At 36.4% G+C, this 25,465-nt stretch overlaps 1 protein-coding gene across 2 annotated transcripts in view; it reads right to left on the bottom strand.

Moving 5' to 3' along the window:
- Positions 1 to 3,951: 3,951 nt before the first annotated feature.
- Positions 3,952 to 25,465, bottom strand: part of IL1R1 (interleukin 1 receptor type 1) — a 43,365-nt gene continuing 21,851 nt past the window's right edge. The window contains exons 4-12 of one of the 2 annotated variants that reach the window (XM_087726958.1): positions 23,084 to 23,289; positions 21,907 to 22,087; positions 15,515 to 15,683; positions 12,767 to 12,832; positions 12,556 to 12,664; positions 11,715 to 11,851; positions 10,229 to 10,369; positions 8,398 to 8,562; positions 3,952 to 5,082 (exon numbers count right to left, since the gene is read on the bottom strand). In XM_087726958.1, the coding sequence (XP_087583084.1) occupies positions 4,691 to 5,082; positions 8,398 to 8,562; positions 10,229 to 10,369; positions 11,715 to 11,851; positions 12,556 to 12,664; positions 12,767 to 12,832; positions 15,515 to 15,683; positions 21,907 to 22,087; positions 23,084 to 23,289 (1,566 nt within the window). In that variant the 3' untranslated portion in view covers positions 3,952 to 4,690. Of the gene's footprint in view, positions 5,083 to 8,397; positions 8,563 to 10,228; positions 10,370 to 11,714; positions 11,852 to 12,555; positions 12,665 to 12,766; positions 12,833 to 15,514; positions 15,684 to 21,906; positions 22,740 to 23,083; positions 23,290 to 25,465 lie in introns of those variants that run through there. The other variant, XM_087726957.1, reaches the window with a different exon arrangement.

Below are 25,465 nucleotides of genomic sequence, written 5' to 3' on the forward strand. Positions count from 1 at the left end.
CTGGAAGCTGTTAACTCCAGTCCAACTCCAGGAGGACTGGAAAGTGGGCCGGGCCGGAGTGAAAGGCAGGAATGAAGTGGAATCTCAGCCTCGCTTTCAATGCCGGGACCGGGACACTTGAGAGCACCTAGAAATAGCAGTAAGAAAGCAACAGGTCGTTTGGCTCAATATTTGGGATGGGTGGGAGGATTGTCGTGAGAACCTAATGTTGCGGAGGAAGTTTTTCTGGTGCACCGACTTCTTCGGTAGGAAATTGTGTCATAGTGCGCATATAGCAATTGCTGTTGCAACCTCGGACACTCCAAAGTCGAAGAGCTTCCGCGGCTTCTCTTTCCAGGGGCTTTTCTCCGCCTCCGCCCGGCCAAGAGCACGGTTGCAGAAGCGGCAACGAAAGGAGGCCCGCCAGTCACGGCATTGGCGGGAACAAACAAATCGACTCCGCTCGGAAGCCTCGCCTTCCTCGCGAACCAGGGCAAGACTGTCAGTTGGCGCCCAGTACGCCAATGCGCGCAAAAAAGGGGGAAAGAGGGTAAAATTTCACTGAACCCCAGGCGGAATTTAGAGGAAAGTCCCTCCGTCGATAACATCGCAGGACCGTTATCGGACTATTTCGCTTAAAAATCGCGTATAGTAATTCCGAAATATTGTAAGCTGCTTCGTTCCATGCTAGCTATTCCGCACCTCCTTGATAAAGAAAATGGAGCCTAGCCAGAAGTTCACAATCATGCTGCACTCTGAACGTTCCTATTGGATCCCCTGCTTGACTGAACTGTCCAGGCTTGCGAACTGTTTTCTTCCTTCCCTTTCAATTGGATCCTCTTCTTCCCCCTTTGCGCTGTCAGATCCGGGAGAGCGATCCACTTGTTTGTGCTTCGGCCTTCTGGAAAATGAAGCCCTCTGCAAGGCTGCTGAGGAATTTCTGGAGCCCTGTTGGAGCCACTGAATCGATTTTTCCAACATTATGTCCAGATGGCTTCCATTCTGTTGCTTTGGGTCCAAGCTTGTGTGTCCTGATGAAGTAGAGGATGCAGTCAGTTCTAGAGCAGAAGGCTAGGTATTGCCTAAAAACTAATGAGAAAAATTAACACCATGCTTTTGAGAGCATATTGTGATGCTCTCAAGATTCCAAAATACCTTCCTGGGCTCTATAGACAGATTCACTGTTATTGTAGATATAGTATCTCAAGTGCTTGCTGACTGATGGGAAATATGCTTAGCAGTGGTGGGATTCAAAACATTTTACTACCAGTTCTGTGGGCGTGGCTTTGTGGGTGGGGCTTTGTGGGCGTGGCAGGGGAAGGTTACTGCAAAATCCCCATTCCCTTCCCACCCACTAATCTGCTTTCCAGCTCTTGTTCAGGGCAACAAAAGAAGATCAGCTGGGAGGCAATTGGGGTGGGGGGGGCAGCCTATTTGCCAGTTCTCTGAACTACTCAAAATTTCTGCTATTGGTTCTGCAGAACCTGTCAGAACCAGATGAATATCACCTCTGATGCTTAGTACAAAATAGTACAAAGTAATCAAAGATCCTTTTAAGCATTGGCCTGACTGTTTTCACCAAGCTACCTTGATGTTTAGGATGGCTGAATCTTCCAAGTGTCACAAGCTGTTTTACAAAAATTAATTTTCCAAATGCACTGTGTACATTGTCTCTGCTTTCAATTACATTTGCAATCAATTTGATTTGAATAATTAATCTTAACTTTTATTAAACTATTAACTATTCAATTTTATTGGCAGCTACATAAATGCGGGCAGTTTCTGCCTTTTTCCAAAATGTTTTTAAGATTTCCAAGTTGAGCCTGCTTAACTTTTGGAGATCTGCCAGGATTAGCTAGAGGCTGCTAGAATGTCCACAGCATAATTCCTGTGAATTTTATAGTTCCTGATTATTCTTCAGTAAAGGTTGATTTGTTTCAGTTGCTTTTTTCTTTTTACATTTTTCTGATCTTCTCTCCTTAAGGTAAAATCATTATAAACAGTTGCCCAAATATTGTGATATAGCACTTAGACTTATAAACCACTTCACAGTGCTTTACAGCCCTCTTTAAATGGTTTACAGAGTTAGCATATTGCCCCCAACAATCTGGGTCCTCATTTTACCGACCTCAGAAGGATGGAAAGCTGTGTTAACCTTGAGCCGGTCAGGATTGAACTGCTGGCAGTCAGCAGAGTTAGCCTGCAATACTGCATTCTAACCACCCGCTAGAGAGGGCTGTAAAGCATGTGAAGCATGTAAGTCTAAATGCTCTAAGTGTTAGGGACTCAGGGTTTTGGACAAAGTTATGTATGAGGGTTAAGATACAAATGGCTGAAAATGATTATATCAGATCACTTCTACTCATTTTCTAAGACAATTCCACAGCTTTAACAATATCACTGGAAAAACTGTCCTATCTCCCCCACATTCTTTATAACCGAAGAATTTTCTGAATCAAGTTCACATAAAGCATGCAGTAGCTTTTATTTAAATAAGGTATTGTGATGAGCATTAATCATGACAAAGGCTGCAGCTGACTGGTCTGTTATGTCCAAAATTTTGTTGGTCTTTTCAGATGGATACATAAAATATTATTATTGAACATTTCATGTCAGTATTTTCCCATTCAGGTTTTCTAAAGCCTTTGATACAGTGGTTTTAATTTTTTTAATCTTTCCCATTTAATTTCATTCTTCAGGTGCCTTTCTCAGAACTCAGGTGAGTGTTGCAGCACATTACATAACAAAGACACAAAGATTTCATACAAATAGCTTTATTTTGTGGTTTATAAGATTTATTTATTTGTTTGTTTATATTTATATTTCACATTTCTGAACTACTTATCTCTCGCAAGGAGAGATTCTGAGCAATGTACAATAACATATCAAAATATAAAACAGTATATAAATATTGAAATGTTAAAGTTACAAATTTTAAAAAATAAGCAGGCAAGAATAATTAAACCCTGTTGTACAGCAGTTGACAAAGGCAAGGGCTCCCATTGCACCAATCAACCCCATGGCTGAATGGGTTACACAAGGCCTCAGAACCATGTTTTGACCCCCTTTATCATTTTTATTATTAAAAATAGTATGCGAGCCAGTGTCGTATATTTGTTAAGACATCAGGCTAGAAATCAGGAGATTGTGAGTTCTAGTCTCATCTTAAGCACAAAGCCAATCAAGCAAATCTTGGGCCAGACACTCTCTCAACCTGAGGCAATGATAACCCACATCAAAAATTTTGCAAGAAAACTTCAGGAACTTATCCAGGCAGTGTCTGAAAATTGGACATGACAAGTACAGGAATAATTTGTACAATTGTACCCTAATTATACAAAAATTAGCTATATAATCAAATTATTAAATCTGGGCTCCCATACTACAAAATACAATTTCTGAAAATAAGGTGAAATGCTTGCATTGCATATATTTAGTGATTTGAAATATAACAATTGTTCCTGGACTAGTGACAAATCACTCAATTCAAAATAATTCATTTAATAACAAAAGTTAAAAAAATTAAAAAGTCAAACTAAAATTAAAAACCACGTTTTACCCTTGCTTCCTGGTAAAGCAATTTATTTGGTTCCACCACAAAATCGCAGAGGACAAAATCGCGCTCGACGAAAGCGCGCATTTGATGTCATCACAGCGCGACGAAAACATCGCGCTGTGATCGAAAAATGTAAAAATAAAGCTAAAACCTTCCCCTAACCCCCCCAAACCTAAACCTAACCCTAAACCTAACCCTTAACCTAACCCTAAATCTAACCCTAAACCTAACCGTTAACGTAACGAAAAACCTAACGCTAACCCTTAACCTAACCCTTACCTTTATGTGAATCGGCTTGCTTTAATTTTAATTTTATTTCAATTTTTAATTTTTTTCGTCGCACTGTGATGACATCACATGCGCGCTTTCGTCGAGCGCGATTTTGTCCTCCGCGCTTTTGACGGGTCACGATTTATTTAAATATGTCATTTCTATTTTTCTCCTTTGGAGATACTATAGTAACACCCATAGTATATGGATTGTACCAGATTCCATATGTAGTGTATTTGGAATATATAGTAACTCTATACAGAGAGTAAGTACATGCCAACATATTTTTCACAACTATCCTGAATCTTCCATTTAATTAAGGCAGTACAAGCAAAGGTGTATTGTATAGACACTGTTGTTCAAAGGACAGAAATATGCCCATCTTATCAACTTAAAGCCATACAGGCTGTTTTTCAATGGAAATTCTAGGAACGATACCAGTTAAAGGAAGGACTAGAGTTCACCCTTAAAAGGCTTGAAATTCAAGAATTAAATCCTTGCTGATAGTTATAATAAACATCAGTGCTAGATCAGTATTTACCATTTTGTTCAAACCCTTAGGGTTTAGATTTAAACTCTTTTTCATATAAAGTTTTCTTATAGAATAGCTCCTTATATACTCACTTATTTTGCATGTAAAATAATAGTATGCAAAAATAATTTTGACTTCTTCCTTGTGCAGCATTCACATTATTTTGCCACTTGCCCAAGTAGCTCATGCACCTCACAGTCTATGGGTGAATACCCTTTCAGAAAGTACAGTTCTGAATTGTGTTTCTGTTGATCCCAGACTTGGAACAGTCACTAGCAGGTGCACGTGTTTGTGCATCTATAAGGATCCACTGGAATAGATTTCAAGTAAACACTGCAAGTGTTGCTTTGACATCATCCGTCTGATATCTGAGACAAGTGAAAAGTTATTGGCAAAAAATGCAAGTCTTGGGAAAGTGAGCTTGGGCTGGCTGGCATCTGATATCTCACATTCTTCCAAAACCTTGTAGTTGCCATTTCAGTGGTTTCTGTAAAAGTTCCCCTCCATGTGAGTATGCCATGCTTTTGCTTAAGATATCTGAGGGATTCTGGCATACTATTGAAATCTTTTATTTTGTCTAGCTGAATAAGTATAACTTTGGTTTCCTCCTGGATAAGAGCACTGTAGATTGCAAGTTCCTGTTCAGACAACAAACTCTGCATACCACCACAATATAGATCTGGCATTAAAATAATGATCACTCTTCTGCTTAGCTTGATCATTTTATCCACAATAGTAATGACAGCTGTGAATTAAAAAAAAACCTGAATCAATATGGGCCAGGTAAGGCATACATTTTTATAAACGTTGCTTAATTTTAGACATTATGAATAGTGTTTCTTGAATCTAAATAACTGAACTGAATTGAATTGAATAATCTCAATTCCTAATGACTTCATGGAAACCTCTCCCTAGTTTTCTTAGTAAAAACAGGGAAATGGTTTGCAATTGCCTACTTCTGAAAAAAACTTCATTTCCCCTACTGTCTAGACTAGTTACACAGACAAATGAGTACTCAATAATAATAATAATAATAATAATAATAATAATAATAATAATAATAATAATAATAATAATAATAATAATGAATTGTATCACAGCGGCCAGTTGTTTCGCTGGATTTGGCATTGATTACTAGTCGGGCCCCACCCAGGGGCCTAGGACATCGTAATGTATTTTCGTAATAGGCGTGCAGATCCAAGCAGTGCGGCTTTTTGCATTTGACTGATGGTGATTTTATCATTTGTTGTTGTTGTTGTTGTTGTTGTTGTTATTATTATTATTATTATTATTATTATTATTATTATTATTATTATTATTATTATTATTATTATTATTATTATTATGCATCATACCTCTCTTCTTTTCTGGCCAAAATATCATAGCAGATAGAACATACAAAGAACCCAAATACAAAGACAAGGCAAAAGGAAAAAAGGTAGTCATTTTAATGACACTTTTTCAAAACTACCAAGAGACATTAGGAGACATTTCTCTAGGTAGACATGTTTAAACAATTAAACAATAGTGTGGAAAAGAAAGGTACACAGCCAGAGCAGTGTGTTTCCTTAATTCTTTTACCCTCTTGCACATCATTTATCACTTTGTCTTTTACTATATAAAGTTCTAAATAATGCAATGTTGGCCTCATAATCAATATTCCTCTTTCAACTTTAGGCCTTCCTAACTAGCATTAGGCAAATTTCTCAAGAGATTGAAGATAGGGAGGTTGCTTAGCCAGTATGAATCAACCAAGATTAATTAAAGTTTTGAAAATGATTGTATATGCAAATTGTCATTCTGTCCAAAGAAAATCTACCTAGGAAATCACCACTGCAGATAAATACAAGATTAACAAACATTACTCATAAGCTGCTAACTTTCCTGCATATTTCATTGGATTTTAATAGAAATGTTACAGTCCTGATTATGCATTGGTGCTTCTTCCACATTACTTATGGAGAGCAAACTCATAATCTAGCTTCAATGAGGGCAAACCCTACCTTTCATGAATGCAAGATGAATCAGTTCTGGTGGTGACAATATGGCTATAAAATACATTGAGCACTTCCAATATTAACCATTTTGTTTGTTAAATAAGTTTATACATAGCAAGTTGCAGTAAGAACTGAAGCAGGGTGAAGATATAGTGATAGAAAAACAAAATCCAAATTAGGACTTTGAGGGAAGAGATCAGGGAGACACCTGGATAAACTATATTGGCAAATTTTCATAGAATTCCAACCAAATAATATTGCAAGGATTTTTGAATGAGTCAACAGATATAGACTTTTAAACATTTTATTGTTGGGAAATGATTCTCATATTGCCATTGAAAAATAAGTACAATAAAAGAAAGAGAAGAATGACAGCAGGATACGGAAACAGCACTAGATTCAAGGGATATAAAGAACTGAAAATCCAAAAGGGAAAATACAAATGTGGAGAATAAAGAAGTGATGATCTTGGTGAAGAGAAGCAAATGAACAACACAGTAGTAAGAAGGAAAATATTGCTTAATCCAAGCCATGAAGGAGGAACTTGAAACATCTCAAACAGAAATATCCCAAATTCATAGTAATATAGGAGGGGGAGGGTAAACCACAAGGAGACTTGTAAGCTTCTGTTTACTATAGCCAATTTGAATAAAAGTTTATAGTCTTAATATGAAATTGTTTTCTTCGTCTGGTCTGTATCTTGGGGCTAATAGTAAATAAAAGGAAAGCGACATTCCTAAGGAAGTGAATTCCAGAAGGGAAGTACTAAGAACAAAATACTTTTTTAATCAGATAAATGCTCAAGGCATACATGAATCCAAACAGTGAAGTCATAAGGAGAAAAAAGCCAAGGGAGAGATTATTCAGAATTATCCTTAGAAGATGAGATACAATGAAATACCAAGAGTGAGGTCTGGAAACTAATAAGACAATTCCACCCTCATCCAGGAAAAGACAATATCTTAAACTTTCCATCAACTTTTAAACAAACACATCTGTTCTAGCTTAGTCTCCTGTTCCATCTAAGGACAATATATGGGATGCCACTGGAATTTCAGAGTTTGAGATAGTTTCTGTTCCAGCCTTACCAGGTGATGTCATGAATGCTACACAATATAATACACAACACCTTATTAATTAGCTGTAAGGTCATATTATTTTGTTAAAGTTTGTCACATTTTTTGTAATGTGATAACATGAAGTCATATCATCATCTTTACAATTTACCTCACTCATATCTGTATAATACATACTTCTCTGAATTGCATTATTTTATTCAATAAGGAGGCCAGTTTATGGGTAACATTTATATTCTAACTGCACATAAAACATGCTGTTCTAAGATATGGGTTCCAATCAGCTTTTTGCCTTGGTTCAGCATAATGATCTCTCTCTAGGCTATACAATATATCATCAGTCCCTGATATGCCGCAAATACATGTATGTTCATGGTAGGGGACTCACTTATAAATTCGATATTTTACCATTGTATCTAGCTGCTCAAATCTTGTACATCCTCCTAAGATATTTTGGAAGTTAAATATTTTTTTCATTTTAAATTATATCTGTAGGAGCTCATTCAGCATACCAGCCTTACTGAAGGTAATTGTATCAGTTTGAACTTTTACAGCTGAAATTCTTTGTGCAACAATTTAACTTCTTATTGTCCAAGTATTTTTAATTCAAAGACAGGAAGACTATAAGTCCTAATGTAGCTTGTAAGTTGCACTGACCTGGGTAGTCTCACTAAAGTCAATTCTATTCTGTCAAATACAATCTTGGGGATCTATCAATTTCCACAGAAGTCATTTTCCACCAATAATTATGCCCTAATCCTTGAATGTATATGAAGTTCTAGCTGTGATAACAGGAATCCTTTTATCCTTATCCATATATTCTTCAAGGGACACAATTGTATTTGTTCTTAAAGTAGTGCATGTGTTAATCCTCACTCAGGAATGCTATAAGCTTTATCACTAGATCAACATTTCAAATATTTACCTAAGAGTTGCCTTTTAAGGAACAGTTTAATAATTCTAAGTGCATATATTAAAGATACATACCTTGCCCTGGCACATCATCCCTTCCAAGAATAAAGAGCTTGTAGCCACACTGTTTTTCTAGGATTTCAGGTAATAATTTGAAGACAAAGGTTTCTGTCAAATATACATAGCCTGATACATTGTGAGGATATAATACATATGCATCATAGACTTTTTCATCTGAAACTAGAAGGAAAGGGGAAAAACCAACTCTGTGTTAACTAGAACATTTATAGGAATAATTTATTATAGAAATTAACATTTCATGTCCCTGAATTATTAGTTAAGGCAATAATACATCCAGCTAAGACATAAAAAGACATCAGCATAGATCAAACAATACTTTAATATCACTAATTAAACAGATGGCACTTATTTAACTTCAGGTTAAATGTTATGGTGTGAAAAAAATGCCACAATGTAAGCTTATTAACCAAATATTCCCAGTCATTTTTATGACTTAACATCTAACTTATGAAGATTAATATTAGATCAATGATTGAATATATTTGGGAAGTTAATTTAGGTTGGACTTGGGTTAAGACCTAGCAATTAGAACAGCAGAATTAAAATATCAGGCCTGCAGCGTTTCAAAATTTGACACTTACTAAAGCTTCCTGAATAATCTAGTATTAACACTATCTTGGGTTAGTCTACGGGGGTGGTAGAAAGCTAATACAGGTAGCAAAGCTGTATGCATGTATGTATGTTAAGAGCTAAATTTCTTTACAGGAAAGCCAAGACACTAGTGAAAATTCAATACAGCATCTAATTTTTCAGACTACATCTTAAGCAAAGTATTACTATTCAAATCATTTTTCCATTTCTTTCATATCTGACATAATACTAATGTCACTTAGTGTCATTTGAAGCACAGAAATATTTGTAAGTTCAAAATTACAACTCAAAAATTCTACTTGGAAACAAAATCAGTAGATAAAACAATCAAAGAATTTCAGTTTTGTCATTCACTTTGGTTTCTTTTTCCCCACTGCTTTTATTGAATTACGAATGAAACAGATAAATCCTTTGTTTTTAAGTTCAATTCCTGTAAATAAATGCAGCAGGCCTAACATTTTAATCCACTATTTATTGATGTTACTAATTTCCCCAAATATTTTACACCAAAACGCTATAGCTTTACTACAAATGGAAAAAAAAGTTCCTTTTTTTAAACAAACTAATATTTGGAAGAATAATTTTGAGATTATGTATGTATGTATGTATGTATGTATGTACGTATGTATACACACTCACATATGTGTGTGTGTGTGTGTGTGTGTGTGTGTGTGTGTGTGTTTAATAAGAAATATGTAATAAAAAATCTTGTGAGATTGGGTTCATTGTTCACAAATTTATCATTCATTCAAAAACACAGGCTTTTTATATGACAAAAAGGCTTCTCTCTCTCTCAGTAACTATTGTATTTGTCTGCAACTCATAGAATAAGTCAAAATAGTAATATTCACCCTACTGTCTGACTGACTATTCTCAAAAGTATGGTAGTTTATCTCAAGAATTTAACCCAAAATGCTTTTCCAAAAGGCAACTGGACTTCCTTGGTTCTTTTCTTCATCTTTTCCTTCTGGAAGTTTGAAGTTCCAAATGTGTCCAGGAGCCTCCCATCGCCGCTACTACCAGTTTGCCTGATCCGGGCAGAACCGGGAGCAACCCACCTTTGATGCAATTCCAAAACACTAAAGTATGTTCTTTGTATTAACAATACATTGTAATCGTCTCTTGGAGCAGAAATAGTAAGATTAACAGTCAAAGAAAAGTTGCAAACTGTTTAGAAAGCATCAAAATCTTTATTCTTTATCAGAGGGCATCAAATCACTGAAGCCAAACTTACTTCCTTTGCTGAGATGTTGGCAAGAATCCCGGTACCAAAGGATAATGTCAACTTTGAAAAATTTGTAAATAAGCAGTGATGCTACTATAATAAACAATGGTGAAATCAATCCTCCAATCACATAAATCTGAACGTTTGGAGCTGTATTGGCAAAAAAAAGGGAAAACAGAAGGGGAGGGGAGGAGAAGTGAAGAGAATTGAAGAGAGAACATTCTTACTAAGTGCCATAAGATTTATACAATTTCTATTTTACTTCCGTTTTTCTAAGCAAATTCTCATAAAATATTTCATTCATTTGAAAAGGGGCTTCTAATGTCTGAAAATTATCCAAGTTAACACCTTTTATTGCCAAAGAGAAGATGATTAAGCTGATGATGCTTGGCATTACTTTTCATCATAACTTTGAAGTTTATTTATTCTAGTAAATAATGTGTCATTCAGTCTCAAAAAGATTTATAAATGATACAAAAATAAAATGACAAAAGCATAATACCACTTCAAAGTCAATAGAAAAATAAAGCTTTCAGTTTATTTTTAATAAATAAAAATATTTGTATTAGCAGTTGTATCAATTGCTTTCTATAGGAAGGAAACCCTGATATCATCAAACTCCAAAAAGCTTTCCAGGGGTGGAGCAGTGGTTCAAAAAGGCATACGCAGCCAACTTCTTCATTTAATCTGTCCTCTGGGCATTTTCATGGGCATTATGTTCTTACAGAAGAGAAGGTCCACCGAGAAAGCCAACAGAATGTCACTGGTGGAAAGCACTAGCAAAAACCTCTAGCCATATTATCCAACTCTGATTTACCTAGCTTTCCTAATCTACCCCAAGTATTTCTAGATAGAACAAGTGTCAACACTTTCTTCTTCTTCTTCTTCTTCTTCTTCTTCTTCTTCTTCTTCTTCTTCTTCTTCTTCTTCTTCTTCTTCTTCTTCTTCTTTTCTTCTTCTTCTTCTTCTTCCTCCTCCTCCTCCTCCTCCTCCTCCTCCTCCTCCTCCTCTCTCTCTCCCCCCCTCTCTCTCCCCCCCCTCTCTCTTTTTGAGATAGTGACATTTTCTCCCCATTAGACTATGGGACTAAGCAGAGCTTTACAAGATGAAAATATCTCAGCAATATTTTTCCAAACAATGTTTTTTTAATTATATACAATTCCGTAGTAATAATGTAATAACTTATAATTCATTACTTTAAGTGGTTATGTGGCTATCGTTTGCAACTCCCTTTTACCATTTGGGGTTAATGACTGTTTCTAGATTAGAATAAGTAAAAGTCTACAGCGCCCATCCCAGAACATGATCTAATATTATGTGAAACTTCAGAATTCCAGCCTCCTCAAAAAGGAAAAAAATGTGTTTCATAACAGAATACATAAAAACTAGCAAAATTCTCATGGATGTTTGTCTTTATAAACAAGCAAAGCACCTTTTCTCTATATTAGATAGGTAAAAGATATACATAACTATATAGACGTATACATAAAGTTACCTGGATAGTTTAGCACTACATATGCTACTTGCATCTCATGTTTAGACCATACTTCACACAGATATTTCCCATAATCTCTGTCTTTCATTTTGGAAATATTTAACTTTACGTCTATTATTCGTTTTCCAGAAACAACCCTTACAACACCAAAATAAAATATAAATGGAAAAAGAAAAGAAGAAAAGAATTAATGATAATTATATTGATTTATATAAATTGGGTCATGCTCAGCATCTTAATTTGAACACATTTAAATTAAGTTATAAGTATTCATAATAGAAATTTAGATCTTGTCATTTGCCCAGTAAGCAAAGCCTCAGTTTTTGTTTCACTTACATACAGCACCTAGTTATCAAGATTTACTGTGGCATAAGAATATCAGGATAATGTAATACAAGAAACGTGAAATATTTTTATTAAATATATCTGTTTAATACTATCTACTCATGTGACAACAGTGCACCTATTGCCTAAAACTAAATAACATGATAAATACTGGAAATTCACAGAACATATTCAGATTTCAATTGAAGGAACATGCCAGATACAGAGTTTAAAAATACAAAAACTTCTTGTTTGGTGGAAAAAATGCCAAGACCCTCAAGATAGGTAGCTCCACTTTACTATAAAATGTCTGGAAAGCATTAAGAAGTACATTTTACGAATTCCTATTAGTAATTGTAGATTGGCGCACTATTACTAAATCAACAAGCTATTGCAGATAAATGAATTTATTTCACAGTGAGGCTTGTTTCATATTTATGTAAATATCTAACCCCACAGCACAGAGTGAAAATGTAATAATTCGGAAGCCCCTGGAAAAACGACATGTTGTACATACTTATCCTTCTCATCTGCATCTAACACCTCATTATTGAACATCCAGGTTACAATTACTTCTTTATCCAGAGGATCTGCTGAGACATTACATACCAGGTCAAATCTGGAACCTACAATTCACAAATAATTATAGTGGGTGAATAATCATAACTTTAGAGTTTGCCTAAGATTATTAAAAAAAGGTTTCTTTTTCAAATGAAGTAATTACTTACCTGGTTTTACTTCAATTGAGTTGTTATTTGGATAAATTATATCTGGAATATTTTTCTTTGATATTCCTAAAACAATAAAAAATACTGAAAATAAGTAACTATAAAATCTATTGCAATGCTATTTTAATTTTTAGAAATGAACTTTCCCAGCAGTTTGGCGAACTGGTTGTTGAAAGAACTCTCCTTGCAACAGCCTTTTTTTTTTCACTTTATGGGGCTAATTCTGTTCAACATATATATGAAACCACTGGGCGAGATCATCCGTGGTTTTGGGGTACGGTATCATCAATATGCTGATGATACCCAACTTTTCATCTCTACTCCAAGCCACCCAAACAATGCCCTCGACGTGATGTCCCGATGCCTGGAGGCTGTGTGGATCTGGATGGGAAGGAACAGGCTCAAGCTCAATCCCTCCAAGACTGAGTGGCTGTGGTTTCCTTCTTCCCAATTTGTGCATCTTGTTCCATCTTTGATGATAGGGGGAAAATTTTTAGCCCCCTCAGAGAGGGCCCGCAATCTGGGAGTCCTCCTGGATACGCAGCTTAGTTTAGAAAAACATCTGACAGCCGTGACCAGGGGGGCCTTTTACCAGGTTCGCCTGGTACGTCAGTTGCGCCCCTTTCTGGATCGGAATGCTCTGTGCACAGTCACTCATGCCCTCGTCCTTTCTCACCTGGACCACTGCAATGCACTCTACATGGGGCTGCCCTTGAAGAGCACCCGGAGGCTTCAGCTGGTCCAGAATGCAGCTGCACAGGTTATCATGGGGGTACCTAGGTGCTCCCATGTTACACTCCTTTTAGGTGGCCTGCACTGGTTGCCAGTTGTTTTCCAGGTGCGATTCATGACCTTTAAAGCGCTCCATGGCTTAGGCCCAGGGTACATGCGAGACCACCTACTGCCACCAGTAGCTTCCCACCACCCAGTGCGATCCCACAGAATTGGCCTCCTCAGGGTGCCGTCAGCCAGACAGTGTCGGCTAGCGATCCCCAGGTGGAGAGCCTTCTCTGTGGGAGCACCTTCCCTCTGGAATGAGCTGCCCCCGGAGCTTCATATAATCCCTGACCTCCGGTCCTTCCAACGCGCCCTAAAAAGTTGGCTTTTCCAGCAAGCCGGCCTGGCCTGAACAGAATAAAATAAATGATTAATTTAATTGTTAATTTTAATCTAATTTTTAAAATTGTATTGTTAATATTAATTGGGTTTGCTTTTGGATACTTTATTTAATTTCCTTTTTAACTTTTGTAATATGTGGGTTTTTTTAATGTTGTACGCCGCCCTGAGTCCTTTGGATGATTTCCTTAGGATATCTTGTGAGATGAATGAGACCAGCTGCTATTTTTAAGTGGTGCAAATGGATCTAAGGATTGCTTCTCCTGAGTGTGAAAGGGTGATTTGTCAGTTCACTGAGCACAGGAGTCTCTTGCGTATGGGGATTTTCCAGTCATCCAGGTCATGGTTGTCCCAAAGGTGCTTTTTTCAAGAGTGTTGGAAGAAATATTCATTGGTTTGATGACTGCATGGATTTTTATACAGTTTGTTCTACAGCATTTTATAATTTACAGGCTTGTTTTGTGTATTTTGTTATTTGATTTTAATTAGTTTGTCTCTCGAAGGCCAGCAATGAGTTGGGTTTTTTAATCTTGTTTAACAAATGTAATTAATCCTAGATGCTGGCTTCCTTGGTTTTCCAGAAAGTCCATTGCCTCTTGAAAAAGCACCTTTGGGACAGGAGTCTCTTTCATTGCTTCAGCGTGGCCAAGGCACATGATTGCTCACTGATAGTAAGATTTTTTAAAAGGGAGGTAGGGGTGTGGATCCTTCAATCTGTTTTAGTTTTCTCTCATGATAATAAGGCTTAGTAACATGGCACCAGGTATGAAGTTTCTTTAGATATCGGGAGCATGTACTAATTTTGTTGAGATTCACAAGCGTGGGAGGGCAGACACTTGAACCTGGGTCCCTATATACTTTGTTAATTTGTCTCTTTAGCTCAGCATTTTGTAGCCCAAGTGTGCCCACCCACTTTCTGGAGAGCTTAAATGACGTCTTTCCTAAAAGGCTTCACCTTATGAGCAAGAGTTGGCTGCTGATAGTTATCATTGCATTTTAACTATCTTAAATCCTCAAGGTGCTCTAGCACCCTGCCTGATTTGTAACTCCAGGTTGCAGGTATTGCTGATGAAAAGGAAGGTATTCAGACAGAATGGTTTAGGTTTCCATGGTGGCTGTGGCTATCATTGATCTTCAGTGTGTATTATCCCATTTCTAATCTAATGATTGGTATTTAGGGTAGCTTTTTGCAAGCAAAGAAGCTTTTTGTATTTTTGTACAGATAATCCTCGACTTACACCAGTTCATTTAGTGGCCATTCAGTTACAATGGCACTGAAAAAAAGTGGCTTATGATCATTTTTCACACTTATGACTGTTGCAACATCCTCATGGTCATCAGAAGCCGGGCAAGGCGAATTGCCCCTCAACATGAATGATGTCAAATTTGCCACGCCCACCCAATCACATGACCACCCAGCCACACTTACCCAACTGGTCATCAGGACAGAGAACTGGTTGTTAAATTGTTTGAATCCCACCACTATAGTATCTCAGACAGAGGAAATAATGTAACAAGGCTATATTGCAAATTTAGGTTGCAGTTTCCATAGATTTTTTAAAAATCAATTTATTTTATAAAATAAATTCTATTCTGTGATATGCCAATAACTACAAGATGAAAAATACATACCAAAAGTAATTAGTTTGATGGCCCGTGAAATATTATATTCTTTTCCCATATATATATGTTTAGCTCTGCATATATAAATTCCTTCATCTTCCTTAGTTATATTTATAATGGTAAGATGTTCTCCAAAAGGCCTAAATTTCCAATCTCCATATAAAGGCAAATGACATTCCTGAAACAAAAATAAGCAAATATTATAAGAATAGTTAATACCAAGCTAAACTTTTTTTATGAAACATACTGTATAACCAAAAAAGAAAAATTAAATCAGTCCAGATCTACAAGCTAAAGATAATTTATCAACAGGACTAGTGAGCTGCAAGTAATAAAAAGTTCATACATGTAAATTATGTTACCTTAATTAATGGCTATAATTTCCAGCCCTGTGATTCTATGTTCTATATTCTATTATGATGGAGAAAGAGGAATGTAACAGGTAGCATATTTGAGATAAAGTTGGAAACAATTTATATTTACAATTCATACCAGCCTGTTCTCAGACCGTGATTGTAGCATGAAGAATAGTTAAGACCAGCTTTTGGTATATATCTATTAATTTGAAAACTGGAGAGATAATAGCTGAGAAAGGTAGGCAGTGAGATGATGTTAACCATAATAACTTATAGCTAAAAATGAAGTTGAATGGATAAAATATTTGTTCCAAAAGGCAATAACAACCCAATAAATATTCCAAAGGAATAGCAGCAGCTAAAACATTAAAACTACACCACTGGCAATGTTACCTCGTTGTGTAATGAAATGTCTAAAAGAAAGCAGGTAAGCTCAGAGAGCACCAAGGACCCCACAACGAAACAGATTTAAATTTATTTATTTATATCCCAAGTTTATTTTTACAAATAACTCAAGGTGGTGAACATAACCAGCACACCTTCCTCCTCCTATTACTTACCTGAAGATACAAACTAATTATAGAAATATGGATAACATATGGAAGAAAAAGAAGGATACTGGGAAAGAAGTGAAAACTAAAGAAAATGAAACATTTGTAATCTTGGCCAAAGAATAAAATGAAAAAAAAAAAATCAAAGTCTTTATATCAGCATTGCAAAACTTGAAAGCATATTTGAGGTTCATGTTGGAACTCCTCTCAAAAACTGTTAAATGAAGCCAATAAAGAAACAATCTGGCTCCTAAACAATATTAAAGATTCTCATTTTATAACAAAGTTTAGAACTGCAATCAATACAATTTTGCCTAAAAAAATACATCAAAGATGAAGTGGCAATATGATAAAAGGCCACAGGAGGGCCAACAGATTGTTGACATGACTTGAAGACAGGTTCATCATATAAAAGTGGAGGAGGAAATTAGGTAATTGGTACAGTGGACTTAATACCTACTCATGGGGGAAAATATTTCCGATATGGAAGTTGCAAGGACCTTTTCTGAGAGAATGTTCATGTGATCTTGGAATTTACCTACTCTATTATCATACCATAAGCAGAGCAAAATGAAGACAATGAGATCAGTTGTTGTTGTTGTTGTTGTTATTATTATACAATCGTATCACAGCGGCCAGTTGTTTCGGCGGATTTGGCATTGGTTACTAGTCGGGCCCCACCCAGGGGCCTAGGACGTTGTAACGTATTTTTGTAATATGTGTGCAGATCCAAGCAGTGCGGCTTTTTGCATTTGACTGATGGTGATTTTGTCAATTTTTAACTGTTTTAAATGTAATTCCAGTGCTTTTGGAATAGCACCCAGTGTGCCAATTACCACTGGAATTATCACTGCTGGTTTGTGCCATAGTCGTTGAATTTCGATTTTTAAGTCCTGGTATTTTGCAATTTTTTCATGTTCCTTCTCGGCGACCCTGCTATCACCTGGTATTGCGATGTCTATGATTGTGACCTTATTTTTCTCAACCAGTGTGATGTCTGGTGTATTATGCGCCAATATTTTTTCTGTTTGTATACGGAAATCCCACAAGATCTTGACCATCTGATTTTCGGTGACTTTTTCAGGCTGATGTTCCCACCAGTTTGTTGCTGTTTTAATATTATAATTTTTGCACAAATTCCAATGGATCATTTGCGCTACTGAATTGTGCCGCAATTTATAATCAGTCTGTGCGATTTTTTTACAGCAGCTGAGTATGTGATCAACAGTTATTATTATTGTTGTTGTTGTTGTTATTGTTATTATTATTATTATACAATTGTATCACAGCGGCCAGTTGTTTCGCCGGATTTGGCATTGGTTACTAGTCGGGCCCCACCCAGGGGCCTAGGACGTCGTAACGTATTTTCGTAATATGCGTGCAGATCCAAGCAGTGCGGCTTTTTGTATTTGACTAATGGTGATTTTGTCAATTTTTAACTGTTTTAAATGTAATTCCAGTGCTTTTGGAATAGCACCCAGTGTGCCAATTACCACTGGAATTACCACTGCTGGTTTGTGCCATAGTCGTTGAATTTCGATTTTTAAGTCCTGGTATCTTGCGATTTTTTCATGTTCCTTCTCGGCGACCCTGCTATCACCTGGTATTGCAATGTCTATGATTGTGACCTTATTTTTCTCAACCAGTGTGATGTCTGGTGTATTATGCGCCAGTATTTTGTCGGTTTGTATACGGAAATCCCACAAGATCTTGACCATCTGATTTTCTGTGACTTTTTCAGGCTGATGTTCCCACCAGTTTGTTGCTGTTTTAATATTATAATTTTTGCACAAATTCCAATGGATCATTTGTGCTACTGAATTGTGCCGCAATTTATAATCAGTCTGCGCGATTATTTTACAGCAGCTGAGTATGTGATCAACAGTTTCGTCAGCTTCTTTGCAAAGTCTGCATTTGGTATCATCAGAGGATTTTTCGATTTTGGCCTTAATGGCATTTGTGCGGATAGCTTGTTCTTGCGCAGCCAGGATTAGTGACTCTGTTTCTTTCTTTAATGTACCTGTTTTTAACCATAACCAAGTTTGTTCACTGTCCACTTTATCTTTTATTTTTTCCAGAAATTGACCATGCAGTGCTTTGTTCTGCCAACTCTCCATTCTTGATTTTATCACATCTTTTCTGTATTCTTGTTTTGTCTGTTGGGCCTTCAGTACATTTTTGTTCTTTACTTCGATTAATAGATGTTCTTGACTTTCTTTTAAATAATCAGCCAGTGCATGTTTTTCTTCTTCAACTGTTTGCTTCACTTGTAATAATCCTCTGCCACCTGATTTTCGGGGCAGATATAGTCTATCAGTATCACCACGTGGATGTAAACTGTAGTGCATTGTCATTAGCTTCCTGGTTTTTCGGTCCAAAAGGTCCAAATCAGCTTGTGTCCAGTTAACTATGCCAGCTGTGTATCTTATAACTGGTATTGCCCAGGTATTTATGGCTTTGATTGTATTTCCACCATTCAATTTAGATTTCAAAATTTTCCTAACTCTGTTGGTGTACTCTCGTCTGACAATAGTTTTTACTTCTCCATGCTTGATGTTATCCAACTGCAGAATGCCTAAGTATTTGTAGGCTTCATTTTCTTTGCATTTAATTAGTTGGCCATTGGGCATTTCAACTCCCTCAGATGCAGTGATTTTGCCCCTTTTTATGGATACAGTGGCGCATTTTTCCATGCCAAACTGCATTGAAATATCGGTGCTGAATACTCGGACTGTATTTGTCAATGATTGGATTTCTATTTCTGACTTTCCATAGAGTTTCAAATCATCCATATATAGTAAATGCGAAATTTTTTCAGCTTTTTTGGCTGTTTGGTTGCCTAATTTCATTTTTTTTAAGATTACTGATAGTGGGATCATTGCGATGATGAAGAGAAGAGGTGAAAGTGAATCACCCTGGAAAATTCCTCGCTTGATATTAACCATTCCGTAGCTCTCATTCCCTACTGCCAACTCAGTTCTCCATTGTTTCATCGCCTTTTCAGTAAAGGATGTAATATTTTTGCTAATGCCAGTTGTTTCTAAGCATTTTATGATCCAACTATGTGGCAGTGAGTCAAATGCCTTTTTGTAATCAATCCAGACCATATTCAAGTTCGTTTTTCTGTTCTTACAATTTTCTAATATCATTTTATCAATTAGAAGCTGATCTTTTGTGCCCCTGCTCCTTCTTTTGTTGCCTTTTTGCTCTACTGGCAAGATGTTGTTTGTTTCCAAATAATCCATCATGTTATCTGCAATAATGCCTGTGAGTAATTTGAAGGTTGTTGGCAAGCATGTTATTGGTCTATAGTTTTCAGGTGTTGTTCCTTTAGTTGGATCTTTCTGAATCAAGTATGTTTTTCCAGTTGTCAACCATTCATCAATTTGGCCCTTTTGTAAAATTTCATTCAGTTGCCTGGCCAATATTGCATGTAAACTGGTCAGATATTTGAGCCAGAAACCATGTAATTGGTCCTTTCCAGGTGATGTCCAATTCTTTACCTTTTTAACTCGATTTTTGACCATCTCAGTTGTTATTTCTAATACTTGCATTTGTTTGTTGCCAATGCTTTTCTCAAAGTCATGTATCCACTTTGCTTCCTTGTTGTAGTCCTTTGCATTTTCCCACAATTCTTTCCAGAATTCAACTGTGGCCTGCTTTTCTGGTTTTTCACTTTTGGTGTCACCATTCACATTAAGACTTTGATAAAAACGCCGTTGGTCTGATCGAAATTGCTGATTTTGTTTATATTGGATGATTCGTGCCTCATATCTTTCAATTTTTCTAGCTGTTGCTGTTATCTGCTGTTTTACAATCTCTACAGCTTCATTGATGTTTCTTGTATCCAATCTATATCTTCTGATTAGCCGATCTATGATTTTGTTGTTTTTAAGTCATTGCTCATGCATGTTCTTTAAGTTACTAGCATCTGCCCTTAATTTTTTGATTTTTTGTTCTAAACGGATTTTCCACTTTGGCTTTGGTGCTTTTTCTGTTGTGTGACTAGGTACTTTAATTTTAATGCCTAGTTCATTAGTGACTATTACAGCTGTGCTGTACATTAACTGGTTTGTTTCCAAGATGGATCCCGGTTCAATTGTTGAAAACACTGCATTAACCATTTTCATCTGCCCTTAATTTTTTGATTTTTTGTTCTAAACGGATTTTCCACTTTGGCTTTGGTGCTTTTTCTGTTGTGTGACTAGGTACTTTAATTTTAATGCCTAGTTCATTAGTGACTATTACAGCTGTGCTGTACATTAACTGGTTTGTTTCCAAGATGGATCCCGGTTCAATTGTTGAAAACACTGCATTAACCATTTTCATGATAGGGGCCAAAATTTTCTTAGGCACAGTTTTTAGTGATGGTAAACGTTGCCTTTCCTCATTAAGCAGAAAATGTTCCATGATCTTATCCTTCAATTCTTTTTGTTTTTGAGTTAGTTCATCAGTTGGTTCAATGATAACTGGTTCTAGTGGTGGTGATGTTGTTATTATTATTATTATTATTATTATTATTATTATTATTATTATTATTATTATATGAATTTATAGGCCGCCCAACCCCGAAGGACTCCGGGCGGCTTACAACAAATACATTTTAAAAAGTAAAAAGTTAAAAAATGAGGAGACACAGATTTAAAAAAAGCACATTACACCCAGTGTAATCGGGGCTGGACCTCAGTCATGAAGTCAACAGCCCGAGGCCTGCCAGAATAGCCAGGATTTAATACCCTTCGGAAGGCTATTTCTGAGTTTTGAGTTCAAAAGAACTTATTCCAATAGGCTGAGGGAAAGCATTGGAAAGATTCTATGGATAGAAATCCTGAATTGTAAAAATTGTAAAAAAAATTCTGAAGTTGAAAAATTCTGAAATATGAGACAATAAACAAGCATCCAAACACACAGACACACTATCAGAGGAGAAGAAAAAGGAAAAGCACCCAATGAAAACAAGGAACTATTAGATAGAGACTTCCTCATCTGAAATATTTGTTTATATATTTTTCTTGTTAAATAAGGTTGAGAACTTTTATAGCTATTTACAGACCCACTTTTGTACATATTTTTTTTGTTATTGTTACTGTTGGATGCATATATTTTTTTCTTTTTTTGTTTTGTATTTTAATCCCATTATGATAAAACATAATAAATATATACATGAAAAAAGAACTGATAAACAAAATGGACAAGTCTTTAGAAAAACTTAAGGAGAGCCTTATAGTAAAAGAAAAAAATATCATAGAATAATCAATGTATGTGTATCAGTGTGTGAGTTTGGAAAACTAAAACTCAGAATGATCCGAGATGTGCAGTGAACACTAGTTAACAAAAAAAGGTTATTTGGTTATGCATGGAGTAAGGGGAAATTCAAGTAAACAGCTAGTCCAAAGGTTGTAGAATATGACAAGTTAGTGATGTTCAAAATGGAAAAGATACGGTAAACTGCTTAATTGCTGTTTTGCTTCTGTCTTTATGGAAAAGGACTTACCTTATACCATTGTAAAGCAAAAGGAGCATTTTCATCATTTCTGAAATTTTGAAGATCTGGACAAGTCAGCTTCCCATTGTATTCTAATATAACACGCTGTTCAAAAACCATTCCTTCATTAAAACATAGTCCAACACTATTCTCAAACACTATTAGGGATCTGTTAAATCTTGTGGAATTACTGAAATAAAAATGAGAGTGATTGGCATCAAATTATTTAATATTTAGGAAAAAAAAACAATTATATCAATTAAGAGTTGGATACACTTCTAAAAATACGAGCAGATTTGGACCAAGATACATTAAAGCATAGGTTAACAACTTTTTGTACCAATTCAATTTCTTATATTTAATTTGCTAGTTTCAGGAATACATAAAACCAATAAAGTTCTGTTGTTATAAAAAATTTAGCTAGAAATAAGACTCCAATCATTCAGAAGTGTTTACTCTCATCTAAGCGTTAAACTATTAAAGAAGCATGGTCATTTTAATCTTCTACCAAGTATTGTTTGAACTCAAATTCTACACAATTAAAGCTAAACATTAGTATCAATAAACAAGGTCAATATATTAATTTTATATTTTCTTCTCATTATCCTTTCCATTTTCCAAATGCTAAATCTAATGTCAAGTACTACTGTAATTATAATGTTGGAGCGCAGTCAAGTTATGTCCCTGCTCGTTGGTAGAGTTCATGGGAAATTTTAAAGAAAGTCACGGTTTCTTACTTGGATCAATCTCTGGTTTAGAATTGTTCTTATGGTGTACATCCTTGATCTCCCACAGAAAATGTGAGATATACAGATAGTCCTTGACTTATGACCACAATTGAGCCCAATGGTTCCATTTTATGACCTTCTTGTTAAGTGAATCACTGCAGTTGTTAATAACACAATTATTGAATCTGGCTTCCCCAATGACTTTGCTTGTCAGAAGATCACAAAAGATAACCCATGGCCCAGGGACACTGCAACCATCATAAATACATGCCAGTTGCCAAGCAATCAAATTTTGAACATATGATCATGGGGCTGCTATAATGGTCAAAAGTATGAAATATAGTCATAAAGTTACTTTTTCAGTGCCATTGTAACTTTGAATGGTCACTAAATTAATTATTGTAAGTTGGAATTATTGTAAGGCAATGAATAAATAATGAATAAATAAACTGACTTACTGAATGCACTGATACATTCCAGAATCTTCTAGTTTTGCAGGATAAAACCAAAGCAAGTTTGCTTGCTGATAAACCCGGGAGCTGTTATCTGTAGTTATAGGTATCTCAATATCATTTCTATACCAAGTCACAACATGGTTAGAATGGCTACCTTGTAGACAAGAGACAGTTCCTGGCTCTCCTTTAGGGGAAATACTAACAATCTCCTTACCTAATACATAATAAATAAATAAATAAATAAATAAATAAATAAATAAATAAATAAATAAATAAATAAATAAATAAATAAATAAATAAATATTACTATTTGTGTAACTATAAATATACATTGGTATTTGTATAATAGTGATTATAATAAATATATATTGGTATTTGTATAATAGTGATTATAATAGTATAATTGCCACATATATAAAGATTATCTATCTATTTGAAATGTGTAAGCAGATCTACAATTATTTCTACAGATCTACAAATATTTCTCGAATATTCCAGATTTGGGTTATTCATTTTGTTACAAAGAGAATAATTTGTTTACCAAAATAACATTAAACTACACAATTAAACAAGTAACACTTTTTAAAGAACAGTCATTGAATTGCTATGCAACATTCTCTTCTACTGTTTCTTGCATAATTTCAAATATTTCTGCAATGTATAATAATATGAGCATTTAGGCTAAAGCAGAAGAGTTCTGCAAAGATTAGTTAGCACTGGAACTGTGATATAATATATAATACATATTAAGATGGAAAATAATTTATAATAATGCTATAAAAATATATTGTAGAATAATGGATAAAATCATAATAATAAAGAAAAGCTCAATGTGGACATATTTATTATGTACCAAACTGAGTCAGTAGGGGAAGTGGTCAAAACTCGTGTTCTAGGTTTTTAAAACAGCTGATTCTCATATATGATGACACAGATAAACCCCCAGATGGCCTCAATGACTCTCTAAAAGAATGCAAATGACCAGCTGTCTGCGAGGAGTATAAATCCTTACATTCCCCACCATCCAGTCAGAGCTGAAGAAGCCTCTTGGATGAGAAGTGAAACATCTTCAAAGAAAAACCAGAAAGTCCAGTTGAATCTTGAAAAAGCACCTTTCAGACAACCATGATCTGGATGACTGAGAAAGACCCTTGGCTTACCTGAATGGTCGTTCTCAGGGCTCTGTGAGGAGAGTCCAAGCGTGGGTTAACACAGCCTATCTGCCCTTGGACTGAGTAATGTTTTTCTTGATCACGCCTCCCTTTGCCTCCCTATGTTCAGTTTAAAAACGAAAGGACAGTCGTATGATAACATTCACAGTCAATATACAGTCATATATTTTGAAGAGATAACCCCCCTGGGTGGGTTTGAAATCTCCTCGCAGCGCCCTGAGAACGACTGTTCAGGTAAGCCAACGGTCGTTCTCCAGTGCGCTGCTTGGAGAGTCCAAGCGTGGGACATGCCCAAGCTATTGAGTCCCAGGGTGGGTAAGAACCGGAGCCTCTGGAGTCTCAGCAACTCTTTGCAAAATTCTTCTTCCAAAGGAGGCTTCGGCTGAGGCAAAGGTGTCTATTTTATAGTTTTTTATAAAGGCAGGGAGGGAAACCCACGTGGCCTCCCTGCAAATGTCCAGAATAGATGCCTGGGTCGCCCAGGCTGCTGAAGCTGCCGCGCTCCTAGTAGAGTGTGCGGTGACCCTGCACGGAGCCGTCCTGCCCTGGTGTTCATACGCCAGCTTAATGCAAGCGCGCAGCCAACGACCTACGGTGTGAGATGAGGCCTAGCGGCCGAGAGGCCCAAGAAGGAAAGAGATGAAGAACACCTCTGAACGACGGAATTCCTTAGTCCTTTTACATAAATGCGGACGGCACATCTTACGTGCAACTTATGCCATTCACGCTCTCTGGGGTGAGAAGGTTTAGGACAAAAGTTAGGCAATATAATCTCTTGTGATCTATGGAACAGAGAGTTAATTTTAGTGGTAAATGAAGGATCGAATCTTAATATAACCCTGTCAGTGTGGACCACGCACAAGTCCTCCCTGACTGAGAGAGCCGACAGTTCAGACACCCTGTGTGCAGAAGTGATAGCCACCAGAAAGGCAGTTTTGATGGTTAGGTGGCGTAACTAGACGTACGCAGAGGCTCAAATGTGGGACCCGCCAGAGCCCTTAAGACGAATGGGAGGTCCCAGGATGGGTATCGGTGGACCGTCAGTGGGCTGATGTTTGCTACGCCCTTCAGAAAGCTCTTAATCTGAGGGTGCTGGCTCAGAGAATGAGACGAAACCCTGGCCAGGATGGTCGATAGCGCTGCAACCTGATGCCTGAAAGTACTGGGTGCCAGACCCTTATCCAGACCCTCCTGCAGGAAGTCCAGGGTCTGA

This window comes from Thamnophis sirtalis, unplaced genomic scaffold (assembly GCF_051295495.1).
Source record: "Thamnophis sirtalis isolate CommonGarterSnake01/CBP01778 unplaced genomic scaffold, rThaSir2_p1.2 scaffold_12, whole genome shotgun sequence".
NCBI classification, from domain to species: Eukaryota; Metazoa; Chordata; class Lepidosauria; order Squamata; family Natricidae; genus Thamnophis; species Thamnophis sirtalis.